Consider the following 22,523-nt stretch of genomic DNA (forward strand, 5'->3'; position numbering starts at 1 on the left):
TAGTTTTCACTAGTGTCATCACTTGAAGCTTCTGGGCCTCACCTACCTTGTTCAATAATACTGGTGTGACAGAATTGCCCTTGGGTCCCATCCGACATCAGAGCCTGAATGAAACTGTTACATCTGCACCCAAAAAAAAAAAACACCTGAGTGTCTTATTTCGAACTCCTCCATGGCTGAAAGTACTCCTTAAAAATACTAATAGTAGTATTTTTATTCTTCCAGAAAAAGTAGTGCGACTTCTGCTAATGAGCTTATTTGCTGTGACATACCGGGGGGAAAGGTGTATTACTTATTATCCGAGTCATGCCTCAAGGCCTGTTTAAAGGATCAAAAATTGACTTATAGTATAGCTGCCTTGTATATGGTGGCATTAGAAGCTCAATTTGTTAAGAGCTGATTTGCATACCTTCTTCCCTGATTTCCAGAGGAGCATTGCCTGGCCTCAAAGACTCCTCGTGCCTTTTAGGCTCTCTCCATAAGGAGATACAGTATTCTCCGAATACTGGGGGATAGTGATGGACTGGTGGATTGTTGATCAATTGGGATTATTAAATATATGTAATTTTAAAGAAGGAATATAGTGGATGGGTGGTTAGAGATGACCAAATAGATTTGATTTTGATGAGATTAAGAACAAAAATGGAAATGGCGGCTCATGAGTGGTATGTTATGACGGTAGGTCCATTGATAGGGAGGTTCAATGTACCGCACTCATCTGTTTTGTTTCTGCAAATTGAGACTCAACTCCTGTAAGCCGCTGTCAAGTACGGTACTTGTCTTTGCGATTGCTCCAACCCTCCCTGGTCGTCATTACGTGGGGCCGGGGAAAAGACTGATGAGATATATACAGGAAAAGCGATATTAGCGATCTCGTAGACCTGTGATTGTTTAGTCCGTGATATATTGTACTGTCATTTTACTTTTACCTGTAAAACTTCTTATTTTTTTACTTTTTACATAGAAAACAATATACAAAACGTCTCGTGCGAGAAATGGGCGTTTCTTGGCGTTTCATTTGATTGCAGCTTTGTGGCATATATCCCATCAAATAGATTTTATTGGCTACTGGATGCTGCTATCATTACTTGCCCTCTGAGATCCCAGTTACTGTATGTACAAGTGAGCGCTAAACAGCTCTGCTTGGAAGGAAAAAAGGCTGTAAGACAGAGCGTCAGCTATACAGGCTACATTTCTGCTGACAGATGAAGCTGGCATCTTCTTCAAAGCGGGCAATGTTTGCCTTCGTATGAAAGAGAATTTATTAACTATTATCAGTTTCATGTGCTTCTTCATTAGTTTGGCCTTAATGTATTAAATATATTGTAACTCTATTGTATGTAGACTTTAGACTACCCGAGTGTCCCTGATGCTGCCTTTCAGCATTGTAGTGGATCACTGCTGCAGCCAGTCCATAGGGTTCAGGAAAGAGACTGGCAGGGCACTGCCCAAATGACAGAGGGAACGTGGAGGGATGTCTGTAAATATGTGGATTAGGCCTCATGCACACGGCCGTTGTTTTGGTCCACATCCGAGCCACAGTTTTTGTTGCTCAGATGCGGACCCATTCACTTCAATGGGGCCGCAAAAGATGCGGACAGCACTCTGTGAGCTGTCCGCATCCGTTGCTCCTTTCAGTGGCCCCGCAAAAAAAATATAACCTGTCCTATTCTTGTCCTCGCTTTGCGGAAAAAGAATAGGCAGTTATATTAAAGGCTGTCCGTGCCGTTCCACAAATTTGCAGAACGCACACGGACACCATACGTGTTTTGCGGATCCGCGGTTTGCAGACCGCAAAACATCACAATGGTCATGTGCATGAGGCCTTAAAGGGATTTTCTTTCTCCAGAATGAAGCAACAGATCACTAAGTGAAATGTATCGTCACAGACTCTTTTTGAAGGAGTTTGATACTGATCACCTATTCTCAGCTGTTTGGCCAGCGACGTCACGTTCATTGGTCATGAGGCGCAGCTTAGTCCCATTCAAGTGAATGGGGCTAAGCTACAAAACCTAGCACAGTCACCATCCAGTAGACGGCGTTGTGTTTGGAAGGCTTCTGTGAGGCGCCGAGGCCTCCTCAAACAGCTGATCAGCGGGGGTGCCGTACCCACACCAATCAGATACTGATGACCTATACTGAGGATAGGTCATCAGCAGGGGTGCACCTAGCCTTTCTGCTGCCTGAGGCAAAAAGTGAAACAACGCCCCTGCCCCCCTCCCCCAGCTGTACTGATAAGGGCCTACTGTGATACACATGGATATAGAGAGATGAGCACTTCCACAATGGAAGCACTCATTTCTCATGGCCCTGCCACTGCCCCCTCTTGTCTCTAGGTCCCTCTGCCTGAGGCAACCACCTCACCTGGCCCCATTGGAGGTGCACCCCTGGTCATCAGTATCCAAAACTTGGGCAACCCCTTTCATTTTCTTTTGTGCTTAGCCCTTGAACATAGACAGTACATGTTGAGAATGATTGGCAGCCATTGAAAATCCCTCCTTACTTTAGGCTCCTGGAAGGAAATCATAGTAATAAAGCAGATGAGATAGACCTGGTGCACAGTATAGTAATTTATGGAGCAGTATATTAGTATTCCCAGACGTCCCTTTCTGAAGGCATCTGATGGATTTCAATCAAAATCGCTTTATCAGTGCGATCTTATTATATAGAACTGCTACCAGCAGAAACACAAGCATCTCTGTAAATCCCTGAAGGGTTCCTTGCTCGTCATCAGGCCACCTCAATTACATGGCAATAGGTCACGTGTAGACGACTAAATCACCGGCAAGCCATGTGATATGTACATAGTAAGCAGAAAAACAGACACCCAAGAGTCATTAAAATGCTCTCCTCTTAACATCAAAGTGCAGTAACTCCTACATCAGCTGATAATCTGAGGAGGCCTCGTATGAAGCAGCGTTACAGAAACTTCCCAGAGGAGCCTGAAGTGCATTTTCAGATATTCGCTTGTTATTTTTTTTTCGTTGTAGACGCCAATTACATTTTAAGCTTCCCTTTTTCTTGCTAATGTTTTAGTTCATTTTCGTCACGTTCCACAGTGGTGTGATACTAATTAGTCAAGTAAGAGGAATCTCGTTAAGGGCATGTTCACATTAATGTTTGATGGCTCAGTTTTGGAGCTTTTTCCTCTTTCATTCTGCCGAGATTCACTTATCGAGCTTCACAAGGGACAATTCCACATTTCGGTGCTATGGGGGAAATTTAGGAAAGGGGTTATGCCATGATTGATGTCAAAACTGAAAATCGGACATCATATAGTTCATGGCAATCTCTTTCTAACAAACTTTGAAGCAGCCCTGTACCTCACATGGATCCAGAGATCTTCCTTTTCATTGCTCCAAATGCTCTGCTAGATTTACTTCAAGCTAGCAGCTGATAGGTGGAGCTCACTTTCTCAGGGGTTGTGTCCTTTGTGCTACAGTTGGTTGAAGGATGGAACTGAGCATGTATGTCAACCTCAGTGAACTGGACAGAAAATTTAGAAAAACAAACAGCAGGTGGCGTTATACAGATAGATTTCACTGCATAACTCAGTGGCTATACTCCATTTTTAATTACAAAGGTATTCAGATCCAGGTGCTGGTTTGAAAAATGTAGAATATTTTTTGTGGGGCAACCCCTTTAAGACTGGCAATTCATATACCGGTCTCAGTCAAAAGGGCACTGGAGAAACTTAAAAGAACGCACTTATAGGAAATCAGTCACCAGTTTTACGCTTTCTCTGAGGGCACCCTAAACTGGTTCCAGTGACCCTGATTAAAACGCTGGGTCAGTTGCTTGACCCAATCAGTACTGAGCAGCTCCAGCACAAGGCGAGCGCTGGAGACCACTCAGGACATTGCATGGGATCAGGAGTCCCGATATTCATGGGAAAAGCCCCTCAAAAACACTAACCCTGATGGATACCAGCCAAAAGGACATTATTTAGGCTTCCATCCAATGACTGGGGCATATAGACCTACTTTATGTATGCACTGGGAGCTTTCCTGGTGCATGCACCAAAGAGGTCACAGAAACACAGTATGAAAAGAGCCAAAGTCAATCACCACAGCCTGCTGCTCGAGCAGATGTTAGATAATAGGTCCCCCTGGTGAATACAAATCTTGAGGTAATGCAAGGGGAGGCATCAACTCAGAACAATTCCTCTAGCTATGGCTCTGCTCATTCTACTTCATATAGACCTGAGCAGTCTGAACACATCATGAGCTGCACATGGTGTCTCTGCCCATATGACATCCACATAACCTGCTCAGCAAAGCAACCGCATACACCCCAAACCACAGGTGATTTTCTTACTTGGTGGTAGAGCGACACGTGGAGGCCTCAGTACAGGCGCAGATCATGCGGTCTAAGGGTGCGGCCACACGGTCAGGTTTCTTCATGTACTTTTGGAACTCAAAATCAGGAGTGGATCATAAAAGAGAGAAAGCATAAAGGACAGATACGACTTCTCTTTGTTTGAATTCACTCCTCGTTTTGACTTCCAAAACTGCATCAGGAAACCTGACCGTGTGGCCGTGGCCGTACCCTTACGGGGGATACACAGATCTTCTAGGACCCCTGATGTTTCTCGCCTGACATGCCAACATCCATCCATCATTTCGAAAAATTGAAGCCTTTTCTGCAGATGCAACTTCGTTAGCGTTGGTGCAATGACTGTCTACCTGCTTCGGAGCCTCATACACAGTAAGGTTAACTAAACTGTTGCTTTAGACACACATCTGGTAGTCCCCTGGTTCATTTTGGCGGTGAGCAGCTCCACTGTAGTGTGTCGGTCCTTCCTCACACACCTTCGTAGCTGACATTCACCTCTCACATCAATAGCACCTGGTGCTCTAGTCGCAGTGGTGCCATTTGGCCACTTACCATACACTTTCACCACAGCAGAATGGGAACAGTTCTCAAACTGCACAGTTTTAGAAATACTGCCACCCTTGGTCTAAAAGCCAATAATCATCCCTTTTTTTTTAGCAATTCTGATAAATCACCCCATTTACCCATGATAACAATGAAGGATATGTGTGCAGACAGCCCATCTCACACCTTATATACCCACCAAGCCAGCTCACCACGCGTGACTTCCTTCATGAGCTACACACTGCTGACATCAAATGTAGGAAGTGGTCATAATAATGGGACTCAACTTTGTATGTGTAGGGTCCCTTTAATTATTTTCTGCTCTGGATCACAAAAAAAACTGTAGCTTGAAACACTATAAGGTTCCATTCACACGTCCGAAAAATGGGTCCACATCAGTTCCGCAATTTTGCAGAACGGGTGCGGACCCATTAATTTCCGTTCCGCAGACACGGACAAGAAAAGGCATTTCTATTATAGTGCCGACCATGTGCGGTCTGCAAAATGCGAAACGCACATGGCCGATGTCCGTGATTTGCGGACCACAAAACAGTTGCAGACGTGTGAATGGACCCTTAAAACGTGAGACCATACAACTGGATTTTTTAAATATTTTCCACCTTTAAGCATGGACAGTATGTGAATTACCTGTACCTCCCATGTCTGGTCAGTGGGACCCTCACCGAGGAACTGAATGGGACACAACAAATGCAGCCGCTCCTTCTAGGTGTTGGTGAGGATTCCAGCAATCAGACCCTACTGATCAGATATTGATGAAGTCCAATCAATATGTTAGCAACACTTAGGCTGGGTTCACACGAGCGGATGCCGTGCGTGACATCCGCTCCGTGAAAGAGTGCCAAGACCCGATGCAGACTGCAGAGGCACGGAGCATTAACATGACTGATAATGCTCCGTGCCTCTCTGTGATCTCTTTACTACGAAATCACAGTTGTCACTGTGATTTCGTAGTAAAGAGATCACAGAGAGGCACGGAGCATTATCAGTCATGTTAATGCTCCGTGCCTCTGCAGTCTGCATCGGGTCTTGGCTGTCATTCACGGAGCGGATGTCACGCACGGCATCCGCTCGTGTGAACCCAGCCTTATGGTGGAAAATTCTCTTTAGCATAGAAAACTGGTTTCTAGTCTCCAGGACTGGTCAAAAGGGGAGAGATGAGGTGCTGACGCCTCCTGAGAGGTCTGTGACTGGCTAAGACTGAGTTCACATGTGCGTTGTCATCTCTGGGTTTCTGTTATAGGAGAAGAATACAAAAAATGACAGCATGCCCAATCCGTCACATGACAGACACCAACAGTGCCCGATGGACCCCACAGTCTTAAAATTAGGTCTGTCAGGTTTTATTCTGCATTTTTCTCACTCCCCTGAATAGAAAGGTCTATTCTCATAGACAATGAAGACCAGTGTGTAGGACATATTCTATAATTTACCAAATGGAAAAATGGATCCCCATAAAACACTGATGTGTGCACGCCCCCATTAGAAATGAATGGGTCAGTGTGCTATCTTCAAGAACTGCAGTGATGTCCATGAAGTCCAATGGGAAGAATAGTGTTGAAAGCAGCGCCGCGCTGTTCTTCCAGAAGGAATCTGCAACGAAAGGTCCTCATGTAAGGGTGGGTTCACACATGGTTATAACGGAACGCCCAGACAGAATGCAAAACAGAAGCTTTTAAAAGGCATTCTGTTTGCTCTCCGTCCTAATAGAAGTTTATGGGAAAGCATAACGGATCCGTCTTGGTCCCGTTATGCAAGACGGAAAATAAAGTCCTGTCGACAGGACTTTGTTTTCCGTCTTGCATAACGGGACCCAGATGGATCAGTTTTGATTCCCATAGACTTCTATTAGGACGGAGAGCAAACGGAATGCCTTTTAAAAGGCGTCCGTTTTGCATTCCGTCATAATGCGTAAGTCTATGGGCAGAAGAACGGATCCGTCCTTCCGTCTTATGGATTCCGGTATTTTCCGTTATAAGAAAGTCATAATAGAATCCCTAACGCTAGTGTGAACCCACCCTAACACAGATGTGAGCTCAGCCATAATAGAGGACCATGTGCAGAATCATAGTTCATGGGGTGGCACTCCGGCAAGTACATGGACACTGATATGGCAAGACTATAACGCTTTTTTCCCGGGACAGTATGGCAGTGTAGGGCGGTATTATTATACAGGATACATTTTTCTACAGAGAATGTCCATGGCTGTGTCCATCTTCTTGTTGAGATGTATACAGTACGTGGCCCATGCCTGTACTTATAGAGGGTATCCATCTACCCTTACAGAGCAGGTGGGCACTTCCTTGGCAATACGTTTGTGAGGTGATTGGAGACCCCTCTACCATTATGTGAGGCTCATACTTTCTGTGAGGTAAGTCCTGCAAACTCCAGCCCATTCTGTTCCACATTTTATGACATAGAATTCTACAAAATTAATTTTGGGTCACAAAATGCACTGTGAACAAATGAGGCCCCATAATATAGCACACTGCGTGCTCCCTCTCTCCTCATGCGTCTTCCCTCCTATGTGCTCCGTCTCTCCTCATGCGTCTTCCATCCTGTGCTCCGTCTCTTCTCATGCGTCTTCCATCCTGTGCTCCGTCTCTCCTCATGCGTCTTCCATCCTGTGCTCCGTCTCTCCTCATGCGTCTTCCAGTCTGTGCTCCGTCTCTCCTCATGCGTCTTCCATCCTGTGCTCCGTCTCTTCTCATGCGTCTTCCCTCCTGTGTGCTCCGTCTCTCCTCATGCGTCTTCCATCCTGTGCTCCGTCTCTCCTCATGCGTCTTCCCCCCTGTGTGCTCCGTCTCTCCTCATGCGTCTTCCATCCTGTGCTCCGTCTCTCCTCATGCGTCTTCCCTCCTATGTGCTCCGTCTCTCCCCATGCGTCTTCCAGTCTGTGCTCCGTCTCTCCTCATGCGTCTTCCATCCTGTGCTCCGTCTCTCCTCATGCGTCTTCCCTCCTATGTGCTCCGTCTCTCCCCATGCGTCTTCCAGTCTGTGCTCCGTCTCTCCCCATGCGTCTTCCATCCTGTGTGCTCCGTCTCTCCTCATGCGTCTTCCCTCCTATGTGCTCCGTCTCTCCTCATGCGTCTTCCAGCTTGTGTGCTCCCTCTCTCCTCATGCGTCTTCCAGTCTGTGCTCCGTCTCTTCTCATGCGTCTTCCCTCCTGTGTGCTCCGTCTCTTCTCATGCGTCTTCCCTCCTGTGTGTTCCCTCTCTCCTCATGCGTCTTCTCTCCTATGTGCTCCCTCTCTTCTCATGCGTCTTCCCTCCTGTGTGCTCCGTCTCTTCTCATGCGTCTTCCCTCCTGTGTGCTCCGTCTCTTCTCATGCGTCTTCCCTCCTGTGTGCTCCCTCTCTCCTCATGCGTCTTCCCTCCTGTGTGCTCCGTCTCTCCTCATGCGTCTTCCCTCCTGTGTGCTCCTCATGCGTCTTCCAGTCTGTGCTCCCTCTCTCCTCATGCGTCTTCCCTCCTGTGTGCTTCGTCTCTTCTCATGCGTCTTCCCTCCTGTGTGCTCCGTCTCTCCTCATGCGTCTTCCCTCCTGTGTGCTCCGTCTCTCCTCATGCGTCTTCCCTCCTGTGTGCTCCGTCTCTTCTCATGCGTCTTCCCTCCTGTGTGCTCCGTCTCTCCTCATGCGTCTTCCCTCCTGTGTGCTCCGTCTCTTCTCATGCGTCTTCCCTCCTGTGTGCTCCGTCTCTCCTCATGCGTCTTCCCTCCTGTGTGCTCCCTCTCTCCTCATGCGTCTTCCAGTCTGTGCCCAGTCTCTCCTCATGCGTCTTCCCTCCTGTGTGTGCTCCGTCTCTTCTCATGCGTCTTCCCTCCTGTGTGCTCCGTCTCTTCTCATGCGTCTTCCCTCCTGTGTGCTCCATCTCTCCTCATGCGTCTTCCCTCCTGTGTGCTCCGTCTCTTCTCATGCGTCTTCTCTCCTGTGTTCTCCGTCTCTTCTCATGCGTCTTCCCTCCTGTGTGCTCCGTCTCTCCTCATGCGTCTTCTCTCCTGTGTGCTCCGTCTCTTCTCATGCGTCTTCCCTCCTGTGTGCTCCGTCTCTCCTCATGCGTCTTCCCTCCTGTGTGCTCCCTCTCTCCTCATGCGTCTTCCCTCCTGTGTGCTCCGTCTCTCCTCATGCGTCTTCCCTCCTGTGTGCTCCGTCTCTCCTCATGCGTCTTCCCTCCTGTGTGCTCCGTCTCTCCTCATGCGTCTTCCCTCCTGTGTGCTCCCTCTCTCCTCATGCGTCTTCCAGCTTGTGTGCTCCGTCTCCCGCGTGCGTTTTCTCTCCGTCTCCCGACCTCCAGCAGTGTGTGGAGCAGACCCGAGCAGCCTCTCATCTCTCCCACCTTCCTCATCTCCCAGCCCCCAGCTAATGAGCCCAGCCCTTAGCTCCATCATCCCGGGGACAGTATCCCAGCGACTCCCAGTCACCACCAGCGTCTCCTATTCATCACCAGCGTCTTCCCAGTCAGCACCAGTAGCCGTTCAGTGCCGGCGGCAGGACTTCAGCGTCCACAGCGAGGAGCAGCCACTAGTGCGGGCGGCAGGTGCGCAGAGACCCGTCCCCGGCGGCCAGGACTGCGGTCACTCTCCGGGACTGACAGCGGCAATGGCGGAGGCAGGAGGGTGCGGGAACCGGGGAGGCGGCACTATGTGAGTTTGCCCGGCATTCAGACTCTGCTCCCGGGGCTCGCTGCCCGTCCACCTGCCCTCTCCATCCCTCCTGTGCCCGCCGTCTTCTACACTGGCATGTGGCCATAGGAGACCGGGGGGCTGAGGTCCTCTGCCATGGAGCCCCCTGCAGAAAGTCCATGTCGGGCAGCGGAATACCTGAAGGAGCTCAACAAGATCATTGAGACCCAGCAGGAGCTTCTGGGGAAGCAGAAGAAAAGGATTGACGAGCTGGAGGAGCAAGTGAGCACCCTGTACAAGGAGAAAGCCTGCCTGCAGGAGCAGCACCACAAGCACCTGGCCACCTGCAGGCTGCACCAAACGGCGCCCTCCTGCCTGGGCTCCATCCAGGAGAACAAGTGAGTACCCTACCGAGGGGCAGGGGGCGCTGTGGCACCTGTTGCTGACAGGTTGCAGTTATGGAGTTATTAGCAGATCTCCCACCAGGGGGCAGTGTAGTGGTCAGGGGGTTATGGCTGCTGGTCAGAGGGAATTAATACATCTATGGTTTGTATCAGGTATCAGGACTGTCCCTCAGAATATTGCACTACAGTTACTTCACAGTCCCCTCTCAGGTGAGGGTCTGGCCAAAACTGGAATTTCTTGTGCCGGTTCAGCCACATTGCTGACATGTTGTTCCAGAAATCTGTGCAATTTGGTCATAAGTGTGGGCCGCACTACAAGTACCAGGCTTTCTCTGGTGCTTCATGTCACAGATGGATATGCGCCTCATATATAGTATTGTATTAACCGGTATATGTATATCATATAGTATTGTATATAAATGTATATTATATAGTATCATTTTTATACATATATTATATAGTATTGTATATACTGTGTGTGTATATGTATATATATATATATATATATATAAATAAAAAAAATGGGCAGCACTCCATGAAGTAAAAAAAAGTACAAAAAATCTTTATTTTGCAAGTAGGACATGCAACGTTTCGGCTCTATGCTGGAGCCTTTCTCAGCCTTTATTTCTTGAGAAAGGCTCCAGCATAGAGCCGAAACGTCGCAAGGCTTGAGAAAGGCTCCAGCATAGAGCCGAAACGTTGCATGTCCTACTTGGGTAAATAAAGATTTTTTGTACTTTTTTACTTCATGGAGTGCTGCCCATGTTTTTATTTCTATCCATTGGATTTGCTTCTATCCACATTGGGCCAGCTGCACCCTCTTGTTAGCATCAGAGACGGTGCTGCCACTTTTTTTCTTTTATATATATATATATATATATTATATAGTATCTTTCTATCTAATATCTATTCATCCATCTAGCTCATATCTATCTGCTGCAGTTGTGGGATCTGTCAGAGGCAGAGGAATATCTCTGACGTGGACTTAACATACCATGAATTCATTCTGACTTATCAGACCCCGATCATTTATGGAGTCATGAAGCTGAATGCTCCATTATGGTCGCTGGATGATATTTCATACTAACTGCAGAGAAAAACTCAATTGTTTCTTATGTTTTAAAAGGTACTAAAAGGGCAGCAGCCCCAGTGATGACCTACCTTTGCTAGTGTAATTACTGGGTCTGGGGAAGCAGGTATGAGAAGATGCCACCATGTTCCAGGTGACTGTAGGAGGAACGATTGCTGAGGAGAATAGTGTTTTTATTGTTTCTTATGGGGTCGACGTGGTGACACGTGTGGGGTGTGTTTTTTTTATGGGAATCAACAAGATAGGTAACTATGGTGTAATTGAGAATGACTGGAGAGCTCCTCTGCGTACGTCTTCCCAGGGAGCTGAGCCCTTTAGACTCCCTATAAAGCTGGATCTCCACAAGGAGACAAAATACTACACGAGTACTACACTGTAATTACTATACTTGATTACTATCAAGCAATAATAACCTTACCCATGATCATCTGTGCATGATAGGGATCAGGGAACAATAGCATATACAGAAGTGGTGGTGCCCCATGGCAAAGATCAAAAGAAGCCAGCCCCCCCCCCCCCCCCACCCACCCATTATAGGTCAGTTTTTCAGTTTTTGCTCCCCAAGGACCCTATAGCCTGGACTCTCATATCTAAGGCTACTTTCACACTAGCGTTGTTTAGAAAAATGCTAGTGTGAAAGTATCCTAAGCCTGGACTTTTCTTGTCAAGGGCCCCTTAGCCTAAATGCTAAGTTAAGGCTGGGACCCCCCTGACCAAGGACCCAATAGCCAGGACCCCCATTTCTAAACCTAGAGTTCTCTCTTCAAGGGCCCCTTCACCTAAATGCTAATTTAAGGCTGGACCCCCTCTCCCCAAGGACCCCATAATCTGGACTCCATCTCTAAGCCTGGACGTCTCTCTTCAAGGGCTTCTAAACCTAAATACCAGTTTAAGGCTGGACCTCTCTTTCTAAGGACCCCATAACCTAGACCCCGATGTCTAAGCTTAGACTTCTCTCATCAAGGGCCCCTTATCCTAAATGGTAATTTAACACTGGACCCCTCTTTCTCCAAGGGCCCCATAACTTGGACCCCCATCTCTTTTCAAGGGCCCCATAGCTTCATAACTTTCTTTCTGTCCTATAGGGATCTCATTGAGATTTCCAGATAATTTGACACTTAAAATACACGCCTAATGTGGTGTTGATTTTCTCTCCTGATAAGTTATGTGTCTGGGGAGGAAATAGTATTCTGACCCTACAGTGGACAGTACGGTGAGTGTGAGCGGCCACTCACTTCCTCTCCGGACGCTGATCAGAGACCAATGTTGGATGCAGGTGGAGCACAGCATGATGTTGCTCCTGTGAAAAGCCTTTCGCATGTCGCATGTTTTTTCCCTAACTTCTAAAAAAACATTCAGTATTACGTTTTTTCTTGAGGGAACACTTTGGTTAAAACTACCAGGTGTTATAATGCCTAGCGCACATAGGGGGCAGCACATGATACAGAGCTTCAGACCACCAAAGCAAGAATCCCTGAGTCATGGCGCCCCCTCTGTCCCTGCACTGGGCATAGCACGATTTGGAAGTTTTGCCTGAAGTGATCTTCTAATTCTTCAGAAGGAACTGGAATTAGATGCTGTTTACCTCTTCTAAGTAAATATACTGGGGGGAGGGGGAGGTCACTGGGAAATTCACTGTTAAACCAGGAACAATGCCTTTCACTTAGCGATCCATTGCTTCATTCTTAAGGAAAAGTACTTAATCCATATGCAAATAGCCCTGGTTTGGGATCGCCCTCAGTGCACGTTAAGGCCATCTGTCAGCAGATTGTTACCCATGACACCGGCTGACCTGTTACATGTGCGCTTGGCAGCTGAAGGCGTCTGTGTTGGTCCCAAGTTATGTTTTATTATATGCAAATGAGCCTCTAGGAGCAACAGGGGCGTTACCATTGCACCTAGAGGCTTCGCTCTCTGTGACTGCCGTGTCCTCTCTACTATGATTGACAGGGTCAGGTGTGATGACTTCTTCACTGCCTGGCCCTGTCAATCAAAGTGAAATATATCATTACCTTCAGACAAGCGAGCACTACAAGGCTTCTCCCCCCAGCATCGGTACATGGGGGAGACATCAGCGCTTCTCAGTGGGCGTCTCTTCTCCCCGGCTGTGGCGCGGTCTGCTGGATAGTGTCACGTGCCCGGGTCACTTGTGATTTGGTGCCCCACATTAACTATCTATCTATCTGTCCATCCATCCATCTTTCACATTGTCAATCAATCAATCACATTATCTAATTATCTATCTATCTATCTATCTATCTATCTATCTATCTATCTATCTATCTATCTATCTATCTATCTATCTATCCGTCCATCCATCTTTCAGATTGTCTGTCTATCTATCTATCTATCTATCTATCTATCTATCTATCTATCTATCTATCTATCTATCTATCTATCTATCTATCTATCTATCTATCTATCTATCATATCCATCCATCCATCCATCTATCAATCTTTCACATTGTCTATATCTATCTATCTCTCTCTCTTTCTCTATCTCTCTATCTCTCTATCTCTACCTTCCAACCATAGAGAAAAATAATCTACAGCCACAACAGTAGACGTCCGGGTACAGCAGTCGGTGGGACTTCTTGTAGGTCACCATAGGTAGAGGTGGAGATGTTGGTTTTCTGTGGTAGATGATATGGAGTAGCAGGTGTCAGTGGACGTGTTGCCGGCTGTAAAGCCATTTGACAGTTGTGGTTAGAGGAGGAGCGGATGATGGAGGGGCTCTGGTCGCATTGTGGAGAGCCGCCGGACTGATGTTACATCCAGAATCTAGAATAAAGCTGAAGACAGAGAGAAGATACAACATCCACGTGCACCAATCAGAGCTGACAGCTTCCCTTCTCCTGATTGTAAGGTTGTCCATATATCTAAATGGCAGTTTATGGATTCATTTTCACTTAACCCCTTCAGGACCGGGCCATTTTCCATTTCTATTTTTTTACTCCCAGGCTTCCCAGAGCCGTACATTTTTATTTTGCCATTGACCTATCCGTAAAAGGGCTTGTTTTTGCAGGACAAGTTGTACTTTCTAATGACACCATTTACTGTTGCATATGATGTAGTGGGAAGCTGGAAAACAATGTAAAATGGGGTGGAATAAAAAAAAAACAAAAAAAAAACACAATTCCACCAGAGTTTTATGGGTTATGTTTTTACAGTGTTTAAGTGGTAAAACTGACCTGTTACCTTCATTCTCTGTGTCTGTATGATTACAATGATAACATTTGTATTGAGTTTTTCTTGCGTTTTAATACTGAAAAATATTTGAAAACAACTATTTTTTTCTTTGCATCGCCATATTAAGACCCCCATAACTTTTTTTTTTTTTATGTATATGGAGCAGTCTCAGGGCTCATTTTTTCAGTTTTTATTAATGCCAGCTTGGAGTGTGTGTGACTTTTTGATCGCTTTTTATTCCTGGGACAAAAAAGGCACATGGGTGATATCGATGTTTTTTTCCTTTACGCCATTCGCCATATGGGAGATTTTTTTATTTTAATAGTACGAGTGTTTTCGCACACAGCGATGCCTATGATGTTTATTTTTTTAATTGTTTCTTTATTTTTGTTTTGATTTTGTGCAAAGTGGGTGATCTGAATGTTTATATTTTTTATATTTTTAAAGATTTTTTTTTCTTTCTTTTACAACTTTTAATAGTTCCCCTAGGGAACTTGAACAAGCAGTTATTGGATTGCTTCACTCATAGACTCCAAGGCATTAGCATTGATGTCTATGAGGAGTACGTTAAGGTGCTATGGAGGCAGGGTCTTCATAGGAATTCTATCTGCGGCAGCCTTACATCATTCAGGAGGACCAAGTCTCTGGATGTTTGAGCTCCCTGATGCTGTGGTCACATTTGACCAATGGCATCTGAGTGGTTAAATGTGTGCAACTGACGTTATTATCGATCGCATACATTAGTCTCGGGTGTCTCCTGACCTAAATTTACGTTGGGCGGCTGGGAAGGAAAAGTACTGGGGGAAAAGTACTTTTAACCCATATGCAAAGGAGCAGTTAATTGCACCAAGGGTAGGTCCAAGCCACTTTTTGCACTCTTGCTCCTCCTGCTTCGGCCAGGCTGCATAGTCATCTCACCTGGCCCTGCAGGAGGTACAGCCGAGCACTGTACTGGGTAGTCCCATAGAAGTGAATAGAGATGTAGTCACACATGCACACTTCCACTCCGTTGACACAGGGGACTTAAGGACCACCATTCTAGTGATCGCTGGGGGTTCCAGTGGTGGGATCCCCCAGAGCCATTCATTAATCACCTATCTTGTGGACAGACGACAAAAGTGTATGGGGAAACCCCTTTAAGAGCAAGAGCTTTGCTTTACGTTTCATGGACCCCCCCCCATTGATTGCAATGGGAGCTGTGTAATGCAGTATTTCTCCTTTGGACATGCTGCATGCAAAATGGGACAACTAATGCTGGGTTCCTCCACAGACTGGAGCTGATCGTTGATTGTCCCGGCAGCAGGACACCCAGTCATTAGGGATGAGCGAACCTGAAGTTTTTAGGTTCGGGTTCGGTGTTCGGGTCCTGGTGGAATTCCATTATGGATTCCGTTATCACAGAATATAACGGAATCCCAGTATGTGCAGCTGCACTCCTTCTGTAGGTCATTATTACAAGTTCTAAATTTAGTAGGGAAATCGACCGAATTCGATGCTGTGCGTAGTGAGGCATCTTCGATGGTCACTCTCTTAATGCTCTGTTGCACAATTAGAGATCATAACTCCAAGCAGTAAAGATCTTTCAACAATGGTCCCTGGAATTAGAAGATATAGATGCTTCCAAGAAAAATTCTGTTGGAGAAAGTTTGCTCTTCTATAATAAACGAAAGATGGCGTGAAATGTAGTTTCGGTTGATACATAAGGCTACATATGCCTTTGATTTCCATACCGACCTGCGGCTGTGCATTAGTTGAGGGGATGCCCCAAATGTGGTAGAAGTAAAGCAAATTTATTACATTGTATGTGGCAATGCACAAATGTAGAGAAGTTCTGCAAAGAGGTACAGAAGTTTATTAAAGGGAACCTGTCACGGGGATTTTGGGTACAGAGCTGAGGACATGGGTTGCTAGATGGCCGCTAGCACATACTCAATACCCAGTCCCCATAGCTCTGTGTGCTTTTATTGCGTAAAAAAAACTGATTTGATCCATATGCAAATTAACCTGAGATGAGTCCTGTCCCTGAGATGTGTCCAGCGTAAAGGAGCCCAGCACCGCCCCACATCCTCAGAATCTCCTCCTTGCTCCCCGACGTCAGAAAGCTAGAGCGCCGTAATCTTGCGATGCGCGAGCTAGCGCATTCGCAGTTCGTTCCCTGAGGCTGATGCCAGCACAGGGAAGCAACACTATGCTGACACTGCGCATGCGCTAGCTCGCGCATTGCGAGATTACGGCGCTCTAGCTTTCTGTCGTCGGGGAGCAAGGAGGAGATTCTGAGGATGCGGGGCGGTGCTGGGCTCCTTCATGCTGGACTCATCTCAGGGACAGGACTCATCTCAGGTTAATTTGCATATGTATCAAATCGGTTTTTTTACACAATAAAAGCACACAGAGCTATGGGGACTGGGTATTGCAGATGTGCTAGTGGCCATCTAGCAACCCATGTCCTCAGCTCTATACACAACATCCCTGTGACAGGTTCCCTTTAAAGAGGTATGGAGAGGTACCATTCTCTGCTGACAGCTTTGTCTTTCGTTATATTCTATCTCATGATTGTTCGCAGTTTAAATCTATGCTGGGAACGAAGGGCATTCACATTACCATACTAGCTGCGAAAAATGGTTTATTAAGACACTAGCTTAAAGGGGTTGTCTCATCATGGACAATGGGGGCATATCGCTAGGATATGCCCCCATTGTCTTATAGGTGCGGGTCCCACCTCTGGGACTCTCACCTATACCTATATCGAGAACGGAGCCCCGCAAGTGAAGGAGGGCGCACTGTGCATGCGCAGCCGTCCTCCATTCATTTTCTATTCATTTTCTATGGGGCCGGCGAGAATAGCCGAGCGCTGGCTGGGCTATTTCCGTCAGCCCTATAGAAATGAATGGGAGCGGGGGCTGCGCATGTGAGGTATGCTCCCATTCACTTCTATAGGGAGCTGGCTTGGTGGTGGCCGGACCGGAGTCCTCCAGCCACCACTTTGCGGGGCACCATTCTCTATATAGGTGCGAGTCCCAGCGGTGGGACCCGCACCTATAAGACAATGGGGGCATATCCTAGCTATATGCCCCCATTGTCTATGATAAGACAACCCCTTTAACCACCTCCCGTCCGCCTGTTCACTACAAACGTCCAGGAGGTGGTTCTCTATCTCTGAATGGACGTTTCTGAACGTCCATTCAGAGATCGCAGCTGCAAGCTAATCGTGCAGCTGCAGATCGGGTTGCCCGCTGTCAGTGACAGCAGGGCAACCCAGAGAGAAGGCAGGGACAGTTCCCAGGTGTCCCTGCCTTCTAGATCGCTGCATACACAGCGCTCAACGCGCGCTGAGTATACAGAGCAGGAAACGCTATGCGCATGACCGCCGGGCCGGGTGAGTGCAGGAGCTGTCAGGTCTTTCACAGACCTCGATGAGCGCAGTATACCACTGTACAGCCTCTCTGGGGGGTGTATTTCCCCTGTAACTGGGGCTACTATGTCAGCCCCAGTTACAGGAGAAATCAATAGTGAGAAAAAGAATTGTGAAGTTAAATGTCCCCCAGAGGTCTTGGATGACCTTATGGGGGGACGCAAAGTGTAAAATAAAAAAAATAAAAAAAGGTTTCACATGTAAAAAAAAATAAAAATTCCCCAACTTAGGAATTAAAAAAAATAAAAAATAAAATAGAAACAAATAAATTTAATAGACATATTTGGTATTGCCAGCTCTATAAATATATTACATGATCCACCCCGTCCAATAAACACCATAAAAAATAAAAACTGTCAAAAAGCTATTTTTGTCACTTTACATCACAAAAAGTGCAACACCAAGTGATCAAAAAGGCGTATGTCCCACAAAATGGTACCAATAAAACCGTCACCTCGTCCCTCAAAAAATGAGCCCCTACATAAGAAAATCATTAAAAAAATTTAAAAAACTATAGCTCTCAGAACATGGACACATTAAAACATCATTTTTTTATTTTGAAAATGCTAGAATAAATAAATAAATAAGAAAAGTATACATATTAGGTATCGCCACGTCTGTAACGATCTGCTCTATAAAAATGTCACATGACCTAACCCCTCAGGTAAACGCTGTAAAATTAAATAAATAAAAACTGTGCTAAAACAACCAATTTTTTGGTCACCTTGCCCCATAAAGTGTTATAATGAATGATCAAAAAATCATATGTACCCAAAAATAGTACCAATAAAACTGGCACCTTATCCCCTAGTTTCCAAAATGGTCACTTTTTGGGAGTTTCTACTGTAAGGGTGCATCAGGGGGGCTTCAAATGCAACATGGCATCTAAAAACCAGTTCAGCAAAATCTGCCTTCCAAAAACCATGTGGCGCTCCTCCGTGTGCCCTTACACCAGTTTACGACCACATGTGGGGTGTTTCTGTAAACCGCAGGATCAGGGTAATAAATATTGAGTTTTGTTTGCCTGTTAACCCTCGATGTGTTAAAGAAAAAATGGTAAATTTGCCAAAAAAGTGAAATTTTTTAATTTGATCTCCATTTTCCTTTAATTCTTGTGGAATGTCTAAAGGGTTAACAAAGTTTGTAAAATCAATTTTAAGTAATTTGAGGGGTGTAGTTTCTACAATGGGGTCATTTATGGGGGTATCCACTATGTAAGCCCCACAAAGTGACGTCAGACCTTAAAGGGCCCCACAAAGTGACGTCAGACCTTAAAGGGTTTCTACCACCTTATTTTGACCTAATTAGCTCTCAGACACTAGCGATCTGCTAGTGTCTGATCTACCTAACAATGCTATTCTCAGACCTGTGTGTGGATCCGTTTCACTAAAAAACAAACTTTTATTAATATGCTAATGAGTCTCTAGGTGCTATCGGGGCGTCTTTTCAGCACCTAGAGGCTCGGTCTACTCACATTGTATGCCGCCCCGCTCGTCCGTTAAGCCCGCCCATCTCCTCTTGAATGCCATCCTCCATCTGAGCCAGTGGACGAATTCTCGCGCCTGCGCCGTGCGCGTCTGTATTCTGCGCAGGCGCAGTGAATGTCTGACTGCTCCCTGCACAGACATCTCCACTGCGCCTGCGCCGATGACCGAGATGTCTGTGCAGGCAGCGGTCAGACATTCACTGCGCCTGTGCCGAATACAGACGCACACGGCGCAGGCGCGATAATTCGTCCGCTGGCTCAGATGGAGGATGCATTCAAGAGGAGATGGGCGGGCTTAACGGACGAGCGGGGCTCCGAATCTCCTCCTTGCTGGCTGACGTCACAGAGCTGGAGCGCCGAAATCTCGCGATGCGCGAGCTAGCGCATGCGCAGTGTCGGCATCATGTTCATTCCCTGTGCTGGCATCAGCACAGGGAAGGAACTACGCATGCGCTAGCTCGCGCATCGCGAGATTTCGGCGCTCCAGCTCTGTGACGTCAGCCAGCAAGGAGGAGATTCGGAGGACGCGGGCGGTGCTGGGCTCCTTTCCGCTTGACTCATCTCCGGACACAGGACTCATATCAGGTCATTTGCATATTGATCAAAAAGGTTTTTTAACACAATAAAAGAGCAGAGAGCTGTGGGGACTGGGTATTGCAGATGTGCTAGCGGACATCTAGCAGCCCATGTCCCCAGCTCTATGCACAAAATCCTAATGACAGGTTTCCTTTAAGTAATAAATATTTTATGATGTATCACTTTCTGTTTTAAAAGCAGAGAAATAGAATTTTTTAAAATTGCGAATTTTTCAAAACTTTTGGTAAATTTGGGATTTTTTCATAAATAAAGGTGAAATATATTGAGTCAAATTTCTGACTATCATGAAGTACAATATGTCACGAGAAAACAATCTCTGAATGGCTTGGATAAATAAGTAAAAGCGTTCCAAAGCTATTACCACATAAAGTGAGATATGTCAGATTTACAAAATTAGGCCTGGTCAGGAAGGGGGCAAATGGCCCGGATGTGAAGTGGCTAAAGGCTATGTACACCTTTGCGTGAATTATTGCATTGAACTTATTTTGAGCTAAAATTAATATTTTCATTTGGTCTTTATTAAAAATATGGAATCCTTTTTTGTGTACAGAGCTGAGTTGCTCTAGCAGCAGCCTGTGGATTTTCTGTATTTTCCGTCATCTTGGGAGCAGACCGGCTCCTTATCTCTGCTCTTTGACCTTATAAACACTCATAGGTCAGTTCTTATCTTAATGATAAGAATGTGGCTTAAATAAGGGTTTATGGCATCTTAGTAGTTTAGAGAAATGGCTTATTAGATGACTGGGCACAAAGTGACAGTACCAGTCACACAGCTAGAAAAAAAGTTAACCCTTGTGACAGAATGGCTCAATATTTTTAATAAAGGCCAATCGAAAATATGATTTTTAGCCAAAAATGAGTAAAATGCAATCATAAACCAAATTGCCTCCGAAGGTGTATATAGCCTTTAAACCTGATGTTCTTGCGTTGTCAGAGATTGCTTATCCACTACACGAACTGGTAGTGATAGATAAATTAAACAAGGATCACAAATTGGAGACGAAGACCATGTTATTCCTTAGAAAATGGAAGCCACTTACACCACACCTAAATACCACGGAAGAAGTTCAAAACCCGAGGAAAGCGTCCCAACGTGCTTCTTGGTACCAGAGAGGTTCCTTGGTGGAGCGTTCAGCAATTCAGCTTTCAAATTTTTGATTATACTGTATATTACGTTGTGTGCTTGACTATTATATTTCGTACTCATTTCTGCATGTATTGAAAAACTATTAAAGGGGATGTGCCACGAAAAATATTCTACATTTTTTCGAATCAACACCTGGATCTGCATACTTTTGTAATTGGATATACCATATTTTTCGCCCTATAAGACTCACCTGCCCATAAGACACACCTAGGCTTTAGAGGAAGAAAACCTCATATCAGAGCCCTAATCGGACCTCAGTTCAGACCCCGAATGTTAATAAGACCCACATTCAGACCTCAGATCAGACCAACATGTTAATAATACTCTCAACCAGACGCCCATGTTCATGAGGCCTCAGATCAAATAAATAATAATCAACTCAACGCTCCTGTTCTGAAAGATACCGCATCTCCTGAGATACAGCTCTCTTCCTGCTGCGCTGTGCTGTGACACGATGTCGCACAGCGTGAGGTCACAGAGCGTGTTAACATCCTCATGGTGTGCGCAGGTCATAGCACAGCATGCAGAGCCTGTAGGAGAAGACCAGGAAGTGGTGAGTACAGAGCCTACACAGGGAGCGCTGCATTCACCACTCCCCGGTCCTGCCATAGTAATGAGCACTGCCATAATGGAAGCATTTATTAGTAATCACCCCATAAAATGGACTGATATTTTCCCTCCACCTTGGGGGGGGGGGGGGGGGGGGAGTGCATCTTATAGGGAGAAAAATACAGTAATTAAAAATGTTGTGCTATTAAAGGGTTTATCAAGGTATTGATAATGAAGACCTATTCTCAGGTTAGGTCATCCTTTTTGGCAGGGGTCTGGGTCCCAGCAACCCCGCTGATCAGCTGTTTCAGGGAGCTGTGACGCTCCCCGGAGCTGGCTCCCCACGCACAGCTGGCTCCCCACACACAGCGCTGTACATAGTATAGTGGCTGTGCTTGGTATTGCAGCTCAGCTTCATTCATTTTCTATGGGGCTCAGCTACAACTAAGCCATGTGACCGACGTACGGTGACGTCACATGGCCTAGGAAGTGGTGGTGGTGGTCGCACGTTACCAGTTTAAATCTTCAACTGTCAAAAGAGATATCTTCTGCTAGAAGCTGTGATAGTTAGAGGTAGAGAGAGCTGCAGCAGAAAACACACACCCCAGTGATAGGGAGAGAGCTGCAGGACAAAGCACACATCCCTGAACCGTGATAGGGAGAGAGCTGCAGGACAAAGGACACACCCCTGAACCGTGATAGGGAGAGAGCTGCAGGACAAAGGACACACCCCTGAACCGTGATAGGGAGAGAGCTGCAGCAGAAAACACACACCCCAGTGATAGGGAGAGAGCTGCAGGACAAAGGACACATCCCTGAACCGTGATAGGGAGAGAGCTGCAGGACAAAGGACACACCCCTGAACCGTGATAGGGAGAGGGCTGCAGCAGAAAACACACACCCTAGTGATAGGGAGAAAGCTGCAGGACAAAGGACATACCTCTGAACCGTGATAGGGAGAGGGCTGCAGCAGAAAACACACACCCTAGTGATAGGGAGAAAGCTGCAGGACAAAGGACATACCTCTGAACCGTGATAGGGAGAGCTGCAGCAGAAAGGACAAACAACTTAGCTGCCAGTCTGAAATAAATCTAGCAGAGGATTTGGATGAATGACTGGGGAGATCTCTGGTT

General features: G+C 46.2%; 1 protein-coding gene across 1 annotated transcript in view; it reads left to right on the forward strand.

Moving 5' to 3' along the window:
* The first annotated feature begins 9,370 nt into the window (after window positions 1-9,370).
* Window positions 9,371-22,523, forward strand: part of LOC120979833 (IQ motif and SEC7 domain-containing protein 2-like) — a 347,471-nt gene continuing 334,318 nt past the window's right edge. The window contains exon 1 of the mRNA XM_040408788.1: window positions 9,371-9,914. Coding sequence (XP_040264722.1) covers window positions 9,673-9,914 — 242 coding nt within the window. The 5' untranslated portion in view covers window positions 9,371-9,672. The remainder of the gene's footprint in view (window positions 9,915-22,523) is intronic.

Source organism: Bufo bufo, chromosome 9 (assembly GCF_905171765.1).
Source record: "Bufo bufo chromosome 9, aBufBuf1.1, whole genome shotgun sequence".
Classification (NCBI taxonomy): Eukaryota; Metazoa; Chordata; class Amphibia; order Anura; family Bufonidae; genus Bufo; species Bufo bufo.